At 38.3% G+C, this 17,186-nt stretch overlaps 2 protein-coding genes across 6 annotated transcripts in view; one reads left to right on the top strand and one right to left on the bottom strand.

The window, feature by feature from the left end:
- Nucleotides 1–17,186, bottom strand: part of lrrc57 (leucine rich repeat containing 57) — a 156,674-nt gene that overhangs the window by 2,506 nt on the left and 136,982 nt on the right. The window contains exons 1-5 of one of the 5 annotated variants that reach the window (XM_008104134.3): nucleotides 6,653–6,673; nucleotides 4,896–4,948; nucleotides 2,840–3,013; nucleotides 1,254–1,389; nucleotides 527–795 (exon numbers count right to left, since the gene is read on the bottom strand). In XM_008104134.3, the coding sequence (XP_008102341.1) occupies nucleotides 527–795; nucleotides 1,254–1,389; nucleotides 2,840–2,923 (489 nt within the window). In that variant the 5' untranslated portion in view covers nucleotides 2,924–3,013; nucleotides 4,896–4,948; nucleotides 6,653–6,673. Of the gene's footprint in view, nucleotides 1–526; nucleotides 796–1,253; nucleotides 1,390–2,839; nucleotides 3,014–4,895; nucleotides 4,949–6,503; nucleotides 6,790–17,186 lie in introns of those variants that run through there. The other 4 variants (XM_008104131.2, XM_062968135.1, XM_008104143.2 and 1 more) reach the window with 4 other exon arrangements.
- On the top strand, nucleotides 6,876–16,229 carry haus2 (HAUS augmin like complex subunit 2). Its single transcript, XM_003214558.4, has 6 exons — nucleotides 6,876–7,034; nucleotides 9,956–10,048; nucleotides 11,100–11,169; nucleotides 12,102–12,234; nucleotides 14,048–14,156; nucleotides 14,751–16,229. The coding sequence occupies exons 1-6, from the start codon at nucleotides 6,876–6,878 to the stop codon at nucleotides 14,898–14,900; spliced, it is 714 nt and encodes a 237-aa protein (XP_003214606.1). The 3' UTR covers nucleotides 14,901–16,229.

The following is a 17,186-nucleotide window of genomic DNA, read 5'->3' as shown; positions in this document are numbered from 1 at the left end:
ACCCCTGTTCTTAACTAGGAGTCACTTGAAAGTCAGATGTTTGTAACTTGAGGAGTGCCTATATTGAGTCTTAGCCTATGTACTATGTACTCATTACCAATAATTGAATTTTTCCAATCACATCTAGTGCCAACTCAATGTTATTGTTAAAACCAATAATCCTTTCAATTTATTATTAAAGCATATCTGCATAAGATACTAATACTCCAGCCATCATCTGTCTGCACAAAATGAAATCTCAAACCCACTTTCTGTTACATGAGCACTTATTATAATGGAAACCGGGGGAAGAAACTAGCTGAGAAAAGATGTGATGTTCAAAGCATTATTCCCACAGGAGCTTATGTTCTTCTCAACAATGGAACATTGTGTTTCAAAGTAGAAAATAATCTTAGCAGGAGTGCTTCCCACTGCAGCAAGCAAACACTGTCTAGAATATTAAGTGTAAAGCTCACATCCAAGTTATTTCTGTTTAGGAAAACTTTTTCTCCTTAATAATGCACACCTATAAAACCAGTTCCCAGACCTGGTTTTGATTCAAGTTCAGCTCAATGGCCTGCAGGTCTCCAATTGTATCTGGCACACTCTGGATCTGATTTCTTGAGAGATCCACCACATCTAGGTGACGAAGACTGCATAGCTGGACAGGTATAGTTCGGAGCTTGTTTCCAGAAAGACCCAAGGTCTTCAGAGCTGCAAGCTGTCCAAAAGCAGCAGGTAGCTGTGTCAGCTGGTTGCCATTGAGATGCAAAGCCTCTAGCTTTTTCAGTTTGCACAGCTCTTCGGGTAGTGCAACTAACAATGTAGTATAAACAGAAGTAAATTATTCAAAGCAAATTACAATTAAACATTAAAGCTTTTTTACTGAATATAAAAGAGGGTTCCAGACACAATTAAACTTTCTTCCGTGATATATATAAAGACATTGTAATAAATAAGCTACAATTGACATAGTAAGTTAAGTTCTACCTTCCCCTTGGAACTGCAGGTGAAATGAGAAATGGAGAGTGAACAAATGAAATTCACTCAAAATAACTATTTCACAAAAACTGGAATACTATGAACTATCTTGGTAACATATAATTACATGGCAACAAATCAAATGTTCATTAGCTCAATTTTTTAATTTTAAAACTTGTTGACACAAGACAGTGATAATTTACATATGCTGTCATCTACCTTTGGAAGACAGAGATTAAATCATTAGAATTAAATTAACTATATAGAGAAAAATAACATTAAAGGCGTCATACTCAGTTTGTTGTGATTTAAAGCAAGGCTTTTCAACACACAGAATTTCCCCATTAGTGGTGGCAGGGTCTCGATCTTATTGTTGGACAAGTCAATGGTTCTGAGGTTACTTGCAAGCTTCTGCAGATCTTCAGGAAACTAAAAAGACAGTTTAAACATTGTACAGAAAATGTTCAAAAAAAGATGAAAAACTCATTACTGTACATACTCATGTATACGTTGAAAAAATAGGGCAGAAAATTGACGATTCAGAGACAACTTATGCACAGGTTTACTGCTTCTGGCATTTTGTAATGCTTGCTTTAAAAAATGGCAGCAGTGCTGGCTCTTTGGCCAATGTGGCAGAGAGAGAAAAAAGTATGGTGCATCTTTCAGTCTTTTTCTGGACTAAGCTCTCACTTTAGTCTGTCCCAGGAGAACCTGAAACAAGCCTTGATCTGAATCACAGAGGTGGCTCTTTCGTACTTCTCTGCAGGATCATTGACAGCGGAAGACATTAGCAGAAGAGGAAAAATGCCCCTAATCCCCCTGCCTTCTCCACAGCTCGTTTGTGCATCTGCACAAGAGCAGGAATTCAGAGGGTATCAAAAGATGCGAGGAAACCCCCCTCCCTTTTGCCCCCTGTGCCACAGCGGTGGCTTTTTCATGTTTCTTCACCAAGGTGGGAAGAACAGAGTGGGTTAGGCGAAGCTGAAAAAAGCCCCCATTCACTCTGTTCTCTCTGTCATGGCAGCATTTCTTTTATGCATCTGCAGTGAGGCATATGCAGGGAGAAGCTGAAAAAAGCATCCATGACCACTACTCTGTCCATACTTTCACACTTCTCCGCCAAGACAGAGAGACTGATGGGTGTTGAAATAACCTGGAAAAAAACATATATTCTGTTTAAGCTGTCACTGCAGCTCTTTGGTGCTTCCCTGCCAAGGTGGTGAGAATGAAGAGGACTGGGGCTTTTTTGGGGTTCTCTGTGAAAGACTAAGCTCTCCCGTTCAGAGCTTTTCCCACTGAGAACCTAGAAGCAGCACTGGCCTTCCTCCTCTCCTCTTTTGCAGTGCCTTGGGAGGAATATGTCAGCAGCAGTGGCCAGGGACAGAAGGCTCCCAGAGGCAGTGCAATCACTTTCATGGGTCTGTGTCAAGCCCCAACGTTTTACTCTCAACTTATCTACAGCACATATGAAGATTGATACTTTTAGCCTTCAAATCTACTTTCAGCTGTGCAAAGCTTGTACAGTAAATATATTTAGAAAGACAAGTCAATAGAATGTATTCAGTATGTAATGTATGCAAAACACAGATTAAGCGATGTAGCACAATGAAGGCAAAATGTCTTACCTCATAGTAGTAAAACTGTCCTATAGTTGTAAGATAGTAAAAATCACAATAAAACCAGAAAGACATCCTTCTGCACATAGGATAAGATGCAGATTATAACTAGAATTTTTCAGCTAATATCACCATGTTCTACAAGCTAGTTAAAAATACAAATTCCAAAATACAGAAACTCTTAAAGGCACAAATATTTTTATATTGCATTCTGCAGTACACATTTATTATTTCTAGATAATTTTCATAAAACAAACACTTACTTCAGAAAGGCCTTTCCCAGTTAATTGGAATACTCCAGTTTTTTGAGCTGTCTCCAAATGTGCTTTTAAGGCACTGTTTCCCATCTTCTAATTTTAGTGTCACAAATGGTTGAGGCAGAATTCCAGTACTATCAGTCTCATTCACTCCACATTAGAAGAGCCTCAGTTTATTTTCTGTTAAAAAGCAACATTTAAAATATACTCAGACAAGCAATTAACTAAGTGGGGTTTTCCTACCAATACACTCATTTTTTTGATGGAAATTAAAAAAACCTATTTCAAAGCACATTAACAACAAATTCAACATAAACTTCTTATATTAGAAAGTGTGTGCTTAACATAACACAGACATATACAACAGAATAACTGTTCTTTAAAAATTGTAAGAGTGAATGGATTTTATCAGAATGCAAGCCCTTCTGAAACTAATTTGTTTACAAGTAAGCATGCTTATGTTCTCTCTACCTAAAGAGATTAATTCACTCAGACTTAAAGGCCTTAAACTGCGCAGCAAGCTTATATAAACATAATCAGATGGACAGGTCACCCCATTAAAGAGCTTTAGAATGTTAGATGCCACTGAAACCAATGCATAGCCATTCTATGTAGCGAATTCATATTTTAAAATCTAGGGGCAAGCTAAATTCATTGAGGCTTACTTCTACATAATAGGCACAGAACTGAGCTGTATGGTGCAATATTCTGCATACTTACACCCAATGAATTCAGTGTGACTTCATTTTTGCCTAAGCACGCTTACAGTCGCAGTACTGTGCATTCTTTATTCTTGCAGTTACAACATTGACATTCACTTAATGATAAGCTGGTGTACTTTCTACTTTTTGCTCCTGTAAGAATGCTTTTAGTGACTAGCACTGGACCTGCTTGATTCTGTATTCCTGTATGGCAGGAGGTTGGACTCAACGGCCTTTGTGCTCTCTTCCAACTCTATGATTCTATGAATTTTGAACTGAGACGGGTTTTTTGAACAACCAGGCATGGAATGCCATTTTTCATAGTAAAACCTGACAAGAGTTAATCTAAAGCAGACATTTGAGACACCCCTGATTTGCAGAAAATGCAATTACTTTTCAAAATACTTGTTCATAAATATTACAAACATTTTTAGGAGAAGGTTCAACCAGAACTATTTGAGAACTACATGATTGTGCAACTGGCAGAGAATTACCTAAAACAGTGAGTGCATACCATGCATTCACCCATTGTTACAGCTAGTAAAATATTCTCATCAATACAAGAGATTCTGGAAGATGCTCTTTGGCCATCTACACAAACTGCATAAAATAATGTGCAGTTATAGATAAAATTCCTCACCAATATAGTTTTGTCATCTCTTTAAAAGGGTGATTCCCTAATTCTGGTCCTCAACATGCTTTGGACTTTGGCTCCCTGCAACCTCAGGCACTTTGGGAGATTCTTAGAGCTGAAGTCCAAAAACGTGGAGGACTTGTTTGGGAATCACTGCTGTAAATGCTCAAATTGGATGAGTGACAAAGGACCTCATCACACAGTGTCTATCCATTCTGCAGAAGGCAATCATGGTATTTAAAGTGGACAGACACTCTAGTATGATGAGGTGGGAAGATGAATATATCCAAGTCTGAGTGGACTCGAATTAAAAACTGAACACAAGGATGTCATAAGGAGGCAGCAGAAAGTATTTAACTCTTTAACAATCCTACTTTTTTATTTCTTTTCCTTTAACTATAAGGCTGAAGCTTTTTTTATTCAGGCAGGTTTTTAAAGAAGAAAGTTCTTAATAGTAAACTGGGGGGGTAGTTTTTAAGTGATTTTAATTGGCTGTTTAATTCTATTTTAGTATTTGTATGTTGTGAATTTTAAATTGTAATGTTTCTTATGTCATTAGCAACTTGCATCTCAATTGAGAGATAAAACTGGGATATAAATAAATATTCACAACAAAAAGAAGCTATGGAGTACTTTATTAAATTACCATGTAGCTTCAAATAGTTTATAACCTTAAAGTGAACCTATCACAGGATTTTCTGCGGCTAACTAAGAATGAGTGACTCACCCAAGGACACCCAGTGGGCTTTCATGGTTGAGCAGGGATTCAAACTTTGTACTCTAGAATCATAAACAAACAACACACCATATTGGCTAGTACACACTGGTGACAGTATATTATCACGAAGTTTATTTATTTATTTATTTATTGTATTTTCCCCCCCCTACACTATCTTAACCCTCAATAATTCAATGCAACATTAACATAAATCGTACAAAATTACAATATACACTGAGCATTAAAATAATAAAAATCATGAAACACTAACATATAAATACTTTAAATAAGCTGATAAAACAGTACACATAGACCCAAAATCATAATCCAGAAACAGTTCCAATCACATTGCATTCACTTTGTAGCTGTATGTTGCCCTGTACTACTCTCCAAACTCTTGGTTCCATAGCTAGGTTTTAACTTGCTTTCTAAAGGACAGGAGGGAGGGGGGCCAATATAATTTCACTGGGAAGGGAGTTACACAGCTGAGGGGCCACAACTGAGAAGGTCCTGTCCGTCACTCCCACCAGCAGCACCTGCGAGGAACCAAGAGCAGGGCCTCCCCAGAAGTTCTTAGCATAGGGGGAGATACGTTCTGACAGCTAAGCTGGGCCAGAACTGTTTAGGGCTTTTTAGGCTAAAGTCAGCTCTTTGAATTATGCTCAGTAGCAAATTGGCAGCCAGTGGAGCTGATACAGCAGGGGGTTTGTATGTTTCCTGTACGCCGCTCTGGTGAGCAGCCTGAATGCTACCCGTTGGATAACTTGAAGTTTCCGAACAGTTCTCAAAGGCAATCTCACATAGAATTGAGATTTTTTTTTTCTGTGTCAGGAGCAACTTGAGAAACTGAAAGTTGCTGCTGGTGTGAGAGAATTGGCTGTCTGCAAGGACATTCCCCAGGGGATGCCCAAATGTTTTAACATTCTGTGGGAGGCTTCTCTCACATTCCCTCATGGGAAGCTGGAGCTGACAGACGGGGGCTCATCCTGTTCTCCGGATTCGAACTATCAAATCGAGATGTAACAAGAGCACGGACAACCATGTTACAGAAGTTGGAAGAGACCTCAAGGGTGACCCTGCCCAACCCTATTCTGCCATGCAGGAACACACCATCAAAGCACTCCCAACAGATGGCTATCCAGACTCTGCTTTAAAAACCTCCAGGGAAAGGAACTCCACTCCACTCTGAAGAGGCAGCATATTCTCCTGCCCTGGAAGTTAAGCTCTCGTCCCGTCCTGACATTCTCTTGACTTCATTGAAGTGGTTTTGATCTGATCTTGACACAGTCGGAGTTGGGAAGAAGAGGAGGAGAAGTTGAAGGAAACTAAGGCAACCTCTCCCCAAAAGAGACAAGATTATAACCCAGTCGTGGGCAAACTTGGGCTCTCCGGGTGTTTTGGACTTCAACTCCCACCATTCCTAACAGCCTCAGGCCCCTTCCTTTTCCCCCTCAGCCGTTTAAGCGGCTGAGGGGGAAAAGGAAGAGGCCTGAGGCTGTTAGGAATGGTGGTAGTTGAAGTCCTAAACACCCAGAGGGCCCAAGTTTGCCCATGCCTGGAGTGGAGTCTCCTTCAACGCTGGCCGAGTTTGCCTTCCGACTTTTCCTTCCGACTTACCGAGCGGAACAGTCTCCTCTGCCCTTAGTGTCAGAAACCCCGTCCGCACGGCTTGAACGAGCTGCAGTACCCGGATGAAAACAGCAGCCTCCTTTACCTCCCCGCAGCAGGGATAATGGCGAACTGAGGGGAGCGGGTTGAATCCTTACCTAGGCTTAACCATTCCGCTTCCGCCACAACCAAAATGGCCGACCGAGTGGCGCTTATGTCATTTCCGGAAATAGTTGTGCGGGGCGGAGCTTGCCCAGCTTAGTGGGAGTTAGTTACTTCGCTTTGCCGGGCAGTTGTTTCCCCCCTTACCAGACCTATACACGCATAACCCCGTTGTTTCCTTCCGGCCCTGAGGGAGTAGTTTCTTTAGCCACACTCAGTATGGCGGCGTGGGGTTTGCTAAGGAAACAGAGGCGGGCTCCTCTGGAGGAGAGGCGCACAGTTTGCGGCACGGCGGGCTCCAACCCCTGGGACCCTGTTCAGGTCACGGCGGCGGGGCTGATGCTCTCCCGCGGCCTGTCCTCAGGGGCCCTCTCCCAGGTGAGGCCTGCTGTTTGTCTTCCCTCCGTCCCCTCCTGAATCTACACTGCTGAATTGGCACCACTTTAACTGCCAATGGAGGTTGTAGTTTGCTGAGGCTCCTGCACTCCCTGACAGAGAAGGCAAAGGCCTTGCAAAACCACAACTCCCAGGATTGCATCGCGCCATGGCAGTGAAATTGGTGCCAAACTGCGTTAATTCTGCAGTATACATGCACCTTTAGAGTCATGACTATATGTGTTGAGGAAAGTTCATGGGAGAGGCATGTACATGGAAGTATAAATATGAGATTAAAAACAATTTAATAACTGGATTGCTGTGACTTTTCCGGGCTGTATGGCCATGTTCCAGAAGCATTCTCTTCTGACGTTTCACCCATATCTATGGCAGGCATCCTCAGAGGTTGTGAGGTCTGTTTGAAACTAGGCAAGGGAGGTTTATATATATCTGTGGAATGTCCAGGGTGGGAGAAAGAACTGTTGCCTGACTGAGACAAGTGTAAATGTTGGAGTTGACCAGCTTGATTAGCATGGAATGGCCTTGCTAATCAAGCTGGCCACTTGCAACATTCACACTTTCCTCAAACAGACAAGAGTTCTTTTTTCCCACCCTGAACATTCCACAGATATATAAACGTCACAACCTCTGAGGATGCCTGCCATTGAGTGGGTGAAACGTCAGGAGGGAAAGCTTCTGGAACAGTGGTTCTTAAACTGGGTCCCCAGATGTTTTTGGCTTTCAACTCCCAGAAATCCTAACAGAACCAAACAGCCCAGAAAACTCACAGCTGGCCATGAAAGCCTTTGACAACACAATTTAAAAACGTACAAGTTAAAATATTAAACATTTGAAATCTTAAGATGCATTAGACCCTATATAAGAACATTTTAAAATCTTTATATCATTATACTGTTCCATTATGGCTTTAATGGTGAACTTTAAACTCCACTGTATGCCTTGTTTTTATTTTGTGTATTTTGATACATATTTTCTGGAGTTATGTTTTAATATGTTTATTTTGCTGAATGTTTTAAAATGATTACGATACGTGTCTGTTTATGTTTTAGTAATGCTGTAACCCGCCTCGAGCTGTGAGGAGAGGAGGGCAAGAAATAAAACTACAGTAGAGTCTCACTAATCCAAGCTAAACGGACCGGCAGAACCTTGGATAAATGAATATCTTGGATAATAAGGAGGGATTAAGGAAAAGCCTATTAAACATCAAATTAGGTTATGATTTTACAAATTAAGCACCAAAACATCATGTTATACAACAAATTTGACAGAAAAAGTAGTTCAATATGCAGTAATGTTATGTTGTAATTACTGTATTTACGAATTTAGCACCAAAATATCATGATATATTGAAAACATTGACTACAAAAATGCCTTGGATAATCCAGAACCTTGGATAAGTGAGACTCTACTGTATTACTATTTGGGCGGAGGCCACAGGCCCTGATTTTTTGGAGTATTTGCCTATGAAATGGTGAATAGGGAGTTCTTTTTCAAACACCCTGTAATTTGGAGATGGGACTGAAATCTAAACACAAAATCCATTGGTGTTTCAGATGCACTTGATACATATAACCCGAAGGTTATTTTGTACACCATATTTTTAAAAATAATTTTGTGCATGAAATAAAATTTGTGTTTTTTGGGCCACCACCAGAAAGCAAAGGCGTTTTTGTCTCAGCCACCCATGTGGGCAATTTTGAGGGTTTTAAGCATTTGGAAAGCTCTGGTTTAAGCAAATAAATTTCAGATCCCACTTTCCTACATCCCCAGAGACAGAGAAATAACAGCTACAAAGGCAGCAAAAAGCCAGTAAAATGTATAGGTTTTATAGCCTGTAGCACACAGAACTACACAGCTCTGTGTTCTATTTAAGATACAAACAGTCCCCAAGTTATGAACAAGATAGGTTCTGTAGGTTTGTTCTTAAGATGAATTTGTATGTAAATTGGAACAGGTACATTTTAACTGTAACTCCAGCTATATATATTGTATAAACTTTGGGTAGCATAAAGGTAAAGGTTTCCCCTGACGTTAAGTCCAGTCGTGTCCGACTCTGGGCGTTGGTGCTCATCTCCATTTCTAAGCCGAAGAGCCGACGTTGTCCGCAGACACCTCCAAGGTCATGTGGCCGGCATTACTGCATGGAACATCGTTACCTTCCCGTCGGAGCGGTACCTATTGATCTGCTCACATTTTGCATGTTTTAGAACTGCTAGGTTGGCAGAAGCTGGAGCTAACAGCGGGCACTCACTCCGCTTTCCAGATTTGAACCTGGGACCTTTCGGTCTGCAAGTAGCATAGGGAAGGGTTAACATCCTTGTGGGTTTTTTTTTTGTTGCCTTCTGTGCCCCTATTCAGAAGATCTCACCTCACTTTCGATCCCAGTGATAATAGGATTCTGAACATTTTGACACTGGAAACAAGGATTGTAATAAAGCTTCAGTGAAGATCCCTTTTCCCCCAATGATAACTCTTCCAGGAGTGAATTTCCCTTCCTAGGGGGGCAGATTTCTCTCACTTTCTGTTGTCTCACCCCCATTTGTAACTATTAGTTATTTGTAAGCCGAATGTTTGTAACTTGGGGATTGGTTGTATCTGGGAAACTTACAGTCTTACACATTTATCTGAACTTAGTTACAATGGTTTGATGGTATAATAATAATAATAATAGTTTTTGCTTATATGTACATTCAGATTTACTCTAAAATGTGTGATCAGGATGGCAAGCTTTAAACTAAAGCAAAGATTATTTCCCCTTTAAATGCAAGTTTAAAAGTATTACTAAATACCTGTGTCTACTAATTGGAATAATTCCCAATTTAGCTTTTGTGAAATTCCAAGCAGGGGAAGAGTACAGTGGATATTAATCTCAATATCTATATTTTGTCATGTTTCTGTCACAGGATACTTTGGACAGATGTCCAAAACCAGCACCTTGTTTTGTTCGTTTTTCGGAAACAGAACAAATTGCAAACCTCCAAGCTGAAATCAGCCAGGTAAAGTGACTTTTCATTGCTAGAACAGCTCTATTGATAAAGGCAAACGTACAAATAATACACAATGTCACAGTGAATAAACAGTAAGAAAGTCTCAGAGGCCTTTCATGCTATCCTATCAAATCCTTTGCTCGGTGTAGGAATGCCAATACATTCCTAAGAGATGGTTGTGCAGTCATGCAACTTGTGGTAGTACTCCAAAACAAGAAAATAAATATATCATACATTTTGCAAGTTCTTACTACAGAGTCTTCACTGTCCCTATTCTTAACTTTTTTTGTGCTCAAGCGGCAGCCAAAAATGGAATAAGTGGCATTGTCTTTTTCACTTACTGTTGAAATGCTGCTTGAGTTCCTGCAGTGTGCTGCTTCTTAGTGTTTGATGTACTGGTATGGAAAGTAATGGGAGGTATGAAGCCTCAACTCCTCTTAGCTTGTGATCTTTGAAAACTTCAGCAATATCTTACCAGATCTCGGAAGTTAACAGATTTAAAAAAAAACTGAGCAAACATAAGGTGACAAATATTTCAAAAATCACAATTATATCATTCTAAGCCTAGGCTTCCTCCATTGTGTTTTGGGGTGGGGTGGCAGAGTTGATTACTTATGAAAGGCTTGCCAAATTACTACACAGAGAAGTAAAAAAACGTAAGGCTGTATCTACACATGAGAAATTGAGGGTATAGAATTATTTCAGTTTGACCTCACTTTAACTGCCATGGCTGCATGCTATGGTATACTGGTATTGGTAGTTTGGTGAAACACTAGCACTCTGGCAGAGAAGGTGTAAGACCTTGTAAAACTGCAACACCCAGGATTCCATGCCACTGAGCCATGAAGGGATGACAGACTGGGCTCTATCGAGAAGACAAGGCAATGCAAACTCTGCAGTGGACTATGTAGTAACTTTTAAAAGCACGAAAGAGCTCTTTTTTTGTAAAAATACTTGAAAGAGGTCAGGTTTTATTTTCCTTTTTAACTGTCATGACTGTAACTATGAATACTTCAATCATTACATGGATATTAAAATATAATTATTTCAATATTTGTAGCTTAATCTAGAGATTGAAATTCTGAAGATGGAAAAAGATACAGCAGACATTACTAACCCATTCTACCTCAGTAAGTACTTCTGTTTTAAGACATAATTTGACTTTCCAGATTGGAAGCTGCTATAGCTGTGATTGACATGCATGTACATGGATTGAGCTTTATATCTTCATGTTCATGCAGTTGTCTATTACATTGTTTGGCAAAGTTAGTACCATGTTCATAATAGTTAACTGAACATTTGATGGAGTATTTAAAGTTATTCTGCATTGAAGTAGTCTTAAGTAAAAAGGTGGTGGACTCTCATCTTTTGTAACCTTTTAAACAGTGTTGAATGTTTTAATAGTGAATTTCTGCACTGGCAGAAGGTTGAATAAGATAATCTATATGTACAGTGTCCTTGGATTTGTTGCATAGGGTTTGCTAACACAGCATTATTTTGGGATTGGGTATGTGGGTTTTCCAATTCCAATTCCAAGCAAGCTAGATGATGATGATGATGATGATAACAATAATTGTTTTGAATAGTGAAATATTTGGTCTCAACAGCTGGTCTACTTCATTTGAATTATATTCAAGAAGCAGCATATCTTGCAGCATCATTAAAAAACCCCTGGTAATTATTTTCATCTGCTGCTGCTTATTTTGTAGTCATGATTCCGTAAGCATCTCTCAGCTTGATATGCAATATTCATTATCTGATAAATGGGTCCACCGACTTTTACTACAGCTGTGGAATAATGCCAGAAACTGCAAATATTTTGTTGTGGCTGCTTATTTTGTAGTCTTGATTCCATAGGCATCTCTCAGCTTGATATGCAATAGTCAGCATCTGAAAGATGGGTCCACTGACTCTTTACTACAGCTGTGGAATAATGGCAGAAACTGCAACTATTTTGTGGACAATTTTTCAAACAGTCAGAAAGTTTTGTGTTAGGCCTAGGTTTTTTTTCTCACTGTTTGTTTAACTTTTTTCATTTTTCATTTAAAATTGTATTGTATAGCACAGAAATCCCAGGCTCTGCAAGCAATGAACAGACACCTGGAAGCTGTACTGAAAGATAAAAGGGCTCTCAGGCAGAGGCTAGTAAAACCACTATATGAAGAAAGCCTTCCTATTGAAGCGGTCTTCCACAGGTAAAAAATGAAAAACAGAAGGCACCTTACATGTTTAGACAGAATGTACCTTCATTTCTTTATAGTAAATTACAAAACTGAAGTTGAATGCATTAATATAATAAAATATCATTTGCAGTGTAGTTGAATGCTGAAAAAGGTTTGCTCATATTCAAACGGGCTACCCAGTACTTTACTAAAACAAGTTCTGTATAGCTTTCTTAGATCTAAGTAGTTTATTGTCAAATCATTTTTGTGTGTTTTTGTTCTGTAGCCTCCATATTTTATATGTTTTAACTTTAGTGAGTTTAAAAAAAGTGGCTTTTAAGTCCCAGATTTTGGGAAAAGGGTGGTGGTATGGATAAAGATAATAATAGTAGGCAGCATTTTCATTTCAAAGCCTGGGGCAGGAAACATGTAGCCCTCTAGATGTCATTGGATTGCACTTTTTATCACCCCCATCATCCGTTCTTGTGGTTGATGGGAGTTGTAGTCTAAACCATCTGGAGGAGCAACTTTGCCAATTTAACATTATTTAAAAATTGTTTGAAAGTACATGTGGGGAATACAGCATACTCTATTGAAAGGGCCTTTCTCAATAACTAATCAGCCCTCAAAAAAAAACTTGAATAAATAGGAATTTGCCTTCCTGTGAAAGGAAAACAAAGCGTGACCCTACCCACTTCCACAGCCACATCCAGCTTTCAGGAATGTCCTTTCTTGTATCTTCATCAAATGAGGATAGCAGGCCTGGGAGAAAAAGGAATCCCATAAATATCTTAAAACTCGGGCAGGCTCAAATGGGATCTATCACTCAAAATGTATCATATAGTGGGAGTACATCACACTAATTTTATATCAAAGCGAACAAACCCAAAGGGTGCTCACCAATGCGTCTTCTTCATCTTGGAAAGAAGTCACGAGTGGAGTGCCGCAGGGCTCCGTCCTGGGCCCGGTTCTATTCAACATCTTTATTAACGACTTAGACAAAGGGTTAGAAGGCATGATCATCAAGTTTGCAGACGACACCAAACTGGGAGGGATAGCCAACATTCCAGAAGACAGGAGCAGAATTCAAAACTATCTTGACAGACTAGAGAGATGGGCCTATCCTAACAAAATGAAGTTCAACAGGGACAAATGCAAGATACTCCACTTCGGCAGAAAAAATGGAATGCAAAGATACAGAATGGAGGACGCCTGGCTCGACAACAGTACATGTGAAAAAGATCTTGGAGTCCTTGTGGACAACAAGTTAAACATGAGCCAACAATGAGATGCAGCTGCTAAAAAAGCCAATGGGATTTTGATCTGCATCAATAGGAGTATAGTGTCTAGATCCAGGGAAGTCATGCTCCTTCTCTATTCTGCCTTGGTCAGACCACACCTGGAATACTGTGTCCAATTCTGGGTTCCGCAATTGAAAGGTTATTTGTTCAGCCAAGCTTTTAAAATACTGTCTTTATAATGCTTTAATTTTGTTACAGTTTTTTTATCTCATTTACTGGTTATGCTGTCATAATTGCTTTAGTGTTTTATATTAATAGAGTTTCAATACCACTCTGAACATCCTTGCTCCCTAGCCATAATGCATATTCATGCTTTCCAAGCACATAGTTCATATGCAAAGTATTTTATCTTTATTCAGATGTGTTTTAAATATTTATATATTTGACCAAAATGGAATTAATTTTCTCAATTTATAAATGCTATATTACTTTTTATTTATACATTTTAAACAAATTAAACATAGTACCCTTTGCAAATAAAACTTAAAGAATTCTTAAAGTACAGAATTTTGAAGAGGTGATTCTGTTTATTTAATGTATTCCAGGTATGTGGTAGAAGTGTTGGGACTAGCAATGGCTTTTATTGAAAAACTAGAAAGCCATCTAGCCACAGTAAGAAGCATTCCTGATTTACCTGTAGCCATAAAAAACATGGTAAGTAACTAATTTGTAAGCTTTCTTTGATAAGAAACATGATTTACAGCTGGTAAACAAACAGTATTGTTTAACAGCATGAAATTTGAGTTTAGGCCCCTTCTACACTGCCATATAATACAGATTATCAAAGCAGATAATCCACATTATCTGCTTTGAACTGGATTAGTCTACACTGCCGTATAATCCAATTCAAAGCAGATAATTTGGATTTTATATGGCAGTGTAGAAGTGACCTTAGTATGTGCAATGCAATAGACTTTTGCATTGTCTCGGGTAGCTTTTATCTATTGGCTTCAGAGTTCTGGCATCACAGAGTGGACCAGTGATAACTTTATGGAAAGCAAATGGCAGGGAAGGGCTGCAAAATGTAGCATGTCATACTTCATATTGAACATCTAAAATATGACTGGCTATGTGTCTATGTATTTGTCTCACACCAAAGCAGTTTGAAGGGATTTTTTAGCTGGAATCAGTGCTAAATACTAATAAGTTAAAATAGTTTCAAATTACTTACATCATACTTCATTATAGTTGTTCATGTTACTGAAGCTTTCGCAAAGCTTGCTATAGTAATTCATTGTCATATTCTAGGACAGTGCGCTAGCAAAAATGGATTTGCTTGTAGCTGAGACTGAAGACCTTGCAAATCAAATACTGGAATGGAAAGAGAAACAAAAGGAAACCCTGAACAATTCACAGACCACTGCTGAATCAGACTCCTGGTTCCGAAGTATACAATAAACTATTTTTATTATCCTTTTCTTATTCCCATTTTAATTAATATTTTATTATTGTTGTAATATACAAGAGTAGTGGTAACTGTACAAATAATTCATCAGAACTAAAACAAATTAAGTGGACTCTGTAAATAGAATAATACAAATTCCTGAGTTATGTACGTTTTCCCTCTTTCATTGCAGTTTCTTCCAGCATCAGTCAGTAACAGTTAGTGGCAAGACAGCTGGTCTGTTCTGAGTAGAAGGGGTTGGTTCAGAATTTCATATGGCCCTTTGGAGGTCCAAACTGTTTTGTATCATGAATCTTGTGCACAATAAACAAATACTAAAGAAAAGAATTTTGTCTTCCTCTGTAGTTTGAATTTTTTTATTTGATAAGTTAGATTTTCCACTAATGCTGTAAACCAATGTTTTTCAGGATATATGTGAGGGACTGGTACCATATACAGGCAGTCTTTGAGTCACAAACATTTGATGTACAAAGATACGTTAGATAGCCATAAAAATCAATGATATAGCATAACTCAACATATACTTCCCACTGTTTTTAAGCTATGTGTACATAGGAAAAATACAGCCAGAGTGAAATGCTTATTCCATTGATCGAAACTGTTATTTTATTTATGTATTTATATGACATTTCAACTGAATTGTTTTAATAATTATGACATGTTCCATTTTAATATTTGTCTTTTGTATGTTTTTAATTGTATAATTTTAAACTTGTTAGCTGATTTGAATCTCAATCCCAGGAAAAACACAGGATACACAGGAAGAAGAGGAAGCCATGAAAGCTATTTGTATCTTTAAAAGCCTGAAAGCTATATGAAAAGGCTAACGCTTAACTGAAAACTTAGCTCCCATTTCACTTCCACATTCTATTGTACAGCTACAAGATTTTGTTTTAACAGATCTGTAATAAAATAACATATTACAATCCAAACATCTTTTATCATTTCACGTCTGTGTAATGGAATACCTTATCACATTACAATGCTAAATTACTATTATTCCACTTTAACTGTCATGGAAACAATGTATAGAGTCCTCGAAAGGGCATTTAGAATTCTCACCCTGTGGGGCTCTTTGGCCGCACTAAACTACAAATTCAGCATTCCACAAAATGTTGCCATGAACGTTAAAGTGGAATAATAGCACTATTATGTGAGGAGACTCAATTTCAGCCAGCATTATATGGCAATTTTAATCTGCTACTCTTTTTCCTACTGTTATAATTTATGAATGGTGTAATTTTATCATGCTAGCTTTATAAGCTGTCTTAGACAACTAAACCCAAAGGTGGGGTTAAAGCTAAAAAAACTTGCCAACAGGACATTTCTGACATTTGACTGCGTATGTATATGTGTTTGTATTTATTTATACATAGATTTATATATTTTTGCTTGCAGTTAAATCAGTACATTTAGTGAGATTTTTGCTCCGATATTGCCATTTTCGCCAAACATGTCTAAACTTTATTTTAATATTGATCTGGCAATATTAAATCAAGCCCTAGTTTTAACTTCATTTTTAAGATAAGTATTAGTATTTTTCTCTCCCACAAAATAAAAGTGCTGAATGACACATGCACATTGATAGATTAAAAATGCATGGAAGGAAATAAAAGAATAAAAAGCGAATGCAATTTCTGAATAAGTTAATTGTAGGCGCAGAAACATACATTTTCCCCTGCATTGCACTAGAACAGCCTTACCTAACCCAAGATTCTACATTATACAGCCTACACCTCTTTTCAATCCCAGCATCTTGTCTAGGTTGGCAAACAGATGATGAAACTTGTAGTAAAACACATCTGGTGCGCCCCAAGAAGAGGAAGATATGACTTTTATGAATTTACATGTGAACAGTTTATCAATGATTTTATTTAATAACTAAGTGAGTTATAGAACAACAAAGAAAACTGGTAGATATCTATAGAAAAGGTAGATCGAAGTAGCCAACAGTTGTGAACTTTCTGACATCTGTGTGGTTGGAATTCTGGTCTGTATTTAATAGTTTTGAAATGTTGGTTATTATCACTAGAGGGCACAACATCTATATAATTTCTACATGAATTACAGCTGTGTTATCTTCTATAGCCTTAGCTTTTGCTGTATTTTTATTGACTTGATTATATGATTTTGAATTCAACTGCTGGTAAGCCAGTATGAGTATTAATATGGACTAGAAATGCTGCATAGAGATTTTAATTCTTTCCTACTTGAGAAACTGCTGTCATCTGAAAGTTTGTACAATGCTACGGTTGTGTGACTAACACTTTGTGAGCTTC

Source organism: Anolis carolinensis, chromosome 1 (assembly GCF_035594765.1).
Source record: "Anolis carolinensis isolate JA03-04 chromosome 1, rAnoCar3.1.pri, whole genome shotgun sequence".
NCBI classification, from domain to species: Eukaryota; Metazoa; Chordata; class Lepidosauria; order Squamata; family Dactyloidae; genus Anolis; species Anolis carolinensis.
Note: the sequence above shows the minus strand (reverse complement) of the source record. Positions and strands in the feature narration are given on the sequence as shown.

Coding starts and splice junctions, on each gene's coding strand:
- haus2 (XM_003214558.4), top strand. CDS start 6,876: ATGGCGGCGTGGGGTTTGCTAAGGAAACAGAGGCGGGCTCCTCTGGAG. Junction 7,035..9,955: donor CCTCAGGGGCCCTCTCCCAG/GTGAGGCCTGCT, acceptor TTTCTGTCACAG/GATACTTTGGACAGATGTCC. Junction 12,235..14,047: donor ATTGAAGCGGTCTTCCACAG/GTAAAAAATGAA, acceptor AATGTATTCCAG/GTATGTGGTAGAAGTGTTGG.